We start from the raw sequence: 3,249 nt of genomic DNA, 5'->3' as shown, positions 1-3,249 counted from the left end.
ATTTTGCATTATTGGTTCTTCACAAGGGATAATTTGTTGTTTTGGGGACCCATGATCAAAAGGAAGGAACTTTCCTATACCCTTTTATGTTCTTTTCTTTTGCATTTGTGGACAAATGAAACCCTCTAACCAAACCTACTACTATTCCCTTTTCTTTTTTCCTTTTACTAAAAAAATAAATTATACTAACAAGATTCCCCAAAGAAGGGTTGTTTGTTTGTTTCAAAAGGAAGGGAAGAACAATAGTAATATTATTTTCTATAATAAATTTTCTAAATTGGTATACCTAAAAATTACTTATATCTATAAAAAATAGTTCTTGAATACTATATAAAATGGAAAGAGTTTTAAGTATACCGAAAACATTGGTATTCCAGTTGTTTTAAGTATATCGAAAACATTGGTATTCCAGTTGTTTTAACTGTTGATCTAAATTATAAAAAATATATATAATATGTATTAATTGAAATCAACGGTTAAAACAACTAGAATATCAGTATTTCCGGTACACTTAAATTTTTTTCTATAAAATGATAACATACATATTGTAGTACTATAAAATGAGATTTTGAATTAGAAAATTGTTAAGTTGACAATTCCACAAAACTATATCAAGACTCCAATTTTATTTCAATAATTAAAAAGTGGACATTAACTATGGATACCATATAGAAAAAGACATGTATGTATTATGCCTTTAATCTTATCTAACATAAATCAAATTCTTTGTTTTTTGCATTTATGCTGTTTATTCTTAATATTCACTTTTAATATACAAATAATTAACATGAAGAAGAAAAATAATTGATGGGGTGTTGAATATTGAATTATGTACCAATTTTTGAAAGATTAAAAAAAAAGGGAGAAGAATAATGACTAGGAACCAAAAGGAGCCCTATGAGGAATGCCTTTTCTTCTTCTTGTGTTTGAAGGAGGTGGAGGAGTGTAAATGTTTTGTGGTGATCCTTCACCCAATTCTTCTTCTTCTTGATGATGATTCCTTGAAGACATTGATGATCTTCTTGATGATATTCCCTCCATTGCTAATGCTTCATTGATCTTATCATCCAAAACAAAGCTTGCATCCCCATTCCTCTTTATTCCCACAAGCTAGTAATTCAATCACATTCCCAACAAAATAACAATTAATAACCCTATCAAAATGGACCAATTATATATACATATATATATATGCATCATGCCATGTGCCAATCAATTATTCAATACCTAACCCAAAATATAAATAAAGGGTAAAAATTATAATGTTCTTTTTATTTCTAAAAAACTAAAAAGTAAACTTTGTTTTAAAGAAAAAAAGAATTGAAGTAATATGTGACAATGAATACTTTTTTGTACTTCATAAAATGTAACATTAACTTCTATTTTAAGAAACTATTTTATGTGATATTTACTTGATTTCAAAAAAGTAAAACCTAATTTACCCAAAAGTATAACTATTATTACATTATTACATATGTATGTATATATAGGCTAGTTATACCTATGATTAATATAGTTAGGGGAATTATAATGATGATGGTGATGGGCTTTCAAAGGTTGGTGATGATGTATGGGTGGTTGGGTGTATTACCCATATGATGAGAGGGAGATTTGAGTTATGAAATGATGCTCATTTTGACAATGATATATGAAATAAATTAAATTGAAAAAAAAAAAGTAAAATGGTAAATTAATTAATAAATTCACGTGAAGTTGATATCTAAGAGTCGTTAGATGAAAATTTAGTCAAATCAATCAAATTATCTAATAGCTCTCATGTATCAACTTCACGTGAAATCGACTGCACCTGAATTTTCACCAAATAATATATGTTAATGCTAATAAATAAATTAATTACCTTGCATCCCAAAGAACAGAAACGAAAAGGGTCCAAAAGGCTTCTTCCACAAATCTCACAAATGTGAGGAACCCCTTTTCCAGATTTGGGTTGTGGCCTCTCATTCAAGAACAGAACTCTAGCACTGTTGATTACATATGTTTGAACTCCACTTATGTCCAACACTTTCTGAATTTCAACCACTCTTACAACATCATGGTATGAAGATCTTCTTATCTAAATAAAAAAAAAAAACCCAGGAACAATAATGAATTTCATAATGTATATATAGAATGTGCATAAGATATAAATGATGCTACATTATTATATATTATATAGTTTTTTTTACCTGAATTACTTGATGATCCTTGTGCCTTGAAGAGCGGCAATAGAAGCAAAAAGCATCACCATTGTTGTTATTATTATTATTATTATTGCAGTCAAGGCAGAACATGTTACACTCACTCCTAGCTGCATCTCCATGAATCCTACATACATTGAAAAATGGTGTTTGTAGCAATCTCTCTAGCCATGGAGGAACCAACATTGAGTCCTGCTCAGACCCCAAATATTTTGGGAGACCAAGAAAAAAATTGAATCAATCTAAATCATTATGAGAATTGGAAAAAAAAAATAAATATATATGGTACATTATATACATATTAGATATTACATACCATAATAATAATGTAATAATAATAACAATGTGCTTCAATGGTTGAGTGAAGAATGATATTGGGATTTCCAATGAGAAAGAAAGATAGAGAGAGAGAGAGAAAGAAATAGAGAGAGAAAGGAAAGAGGGTTGAACTAAGAATTCAACAATACACAAGAAGCTAAGACTATAGGGACAAAGGTGGGGAGTGATTAAATTAATTAAATTAATTAATTGTTAATTAATGAATGAATTAATTAATGAAGGAAATGAAATAGTGCTATGTGAATGGAGGGCTGAGATTGAGTGAGGTGGCTGAGGAGGAATGAGAGGCGTTGGATTTGTTGCTTACGATTTCATAGTTTGGATCTTGTTAGCGTCTTTATATGATGTTTGAGTCGGCTAAGGCATCAATATCACACCTCACTCAATAGCTGTATCTCCCAAATTCATCCACGATCAAGAAGCTAGCTACCTGCCACGTGGCATTGTATCTACCGTCCATCTAAGATTGGTGGCCCCCATACTCCTAATTCATGTCATCACACATTATATTGTACTTCCTAGAACTCTAAGACATGCCATCCCATTTATTTCTTAATTTACTCATTATTAATTGAGATAGTTTTTAGGTATTTTATAGTGTTTATCAATAAAATGATTTGTTTTTTTTAGATGTTTTGCTAGTAGTAAATACAAGAAGAGTAAATCTTCAAATTCATTTTTAAAACATCTCATATTTTTTAATTTGGCTTTT

General features: G+C 29.5%; 1 protein-coding gene across 1 annotated transcript; it reads right to left on the bottom strand.

Annotated features, from left to right (window-relative positions):
* Positions 1–596: 596 nt before the first annotated feature.
* LOC112728906 (protein RGF1 INDUCIBLE TRANSCRIPTION FACTOR 1-like) lies at positions 597–2,654 on the bottom strand. The gene is made up of 4 exons (XM_025779253.3): positions 2,515–2,654; positions 2,187–2,390; positions 1,859–2,074; positions 597–1,110 (listed from the first exon to the last, which is right to left on the bottom strand). Exons 1-4 carry the CDS (start codon positions 2,515–2,517, stop codon positions 877–879), a joined length of 657 nt encoding a protein of 218 aa, XP_025635038.1. The 5' UTR covers positions 2,518–2,654; the 3' UTR covers positions 597–876.
* Positions 2,655–3,249: the final 595 nt, after the last annotated feature.

This window comes from Arachis hypogaea, chromosome 12 (genome assembly GCF_003086295.3).
Source record: "Arachis hypogaea cultivar Tifrunner chromosome 12, arahy.Tifrunner.gnm2.J5K5, whole genome shotgun sequence".
NCBI lineage: Eukaryota > Viridiplantae > Streptophyta > Magnoliopsida > Fabales > Fabaceae > Arachis > Arachis hypogaea.
This window is presented reverse-complemented; position numbering and strand designations above follow the sequence as displayed.

Excerpts from the sequence above, each read along its gene's own strand:
- LOC112728906 (XM_025779253.3), bottom strand. Across the intron at positions 2,075-2,186 it reads AGGATCATCAAGTAATTCAG|ATAAGAAGATCTTCATACCA; the intron begins GTAAAAAAAACT and ends TTTTTTATTTAG. Across the intron at positions 1,111-1,858 it reads TCTGTTCTTTGGGATGCAAG|CTTGTGGGAATAAAGAGGAA; the intron begins GTAATTAATTTA and ends TTGAATTACTAG.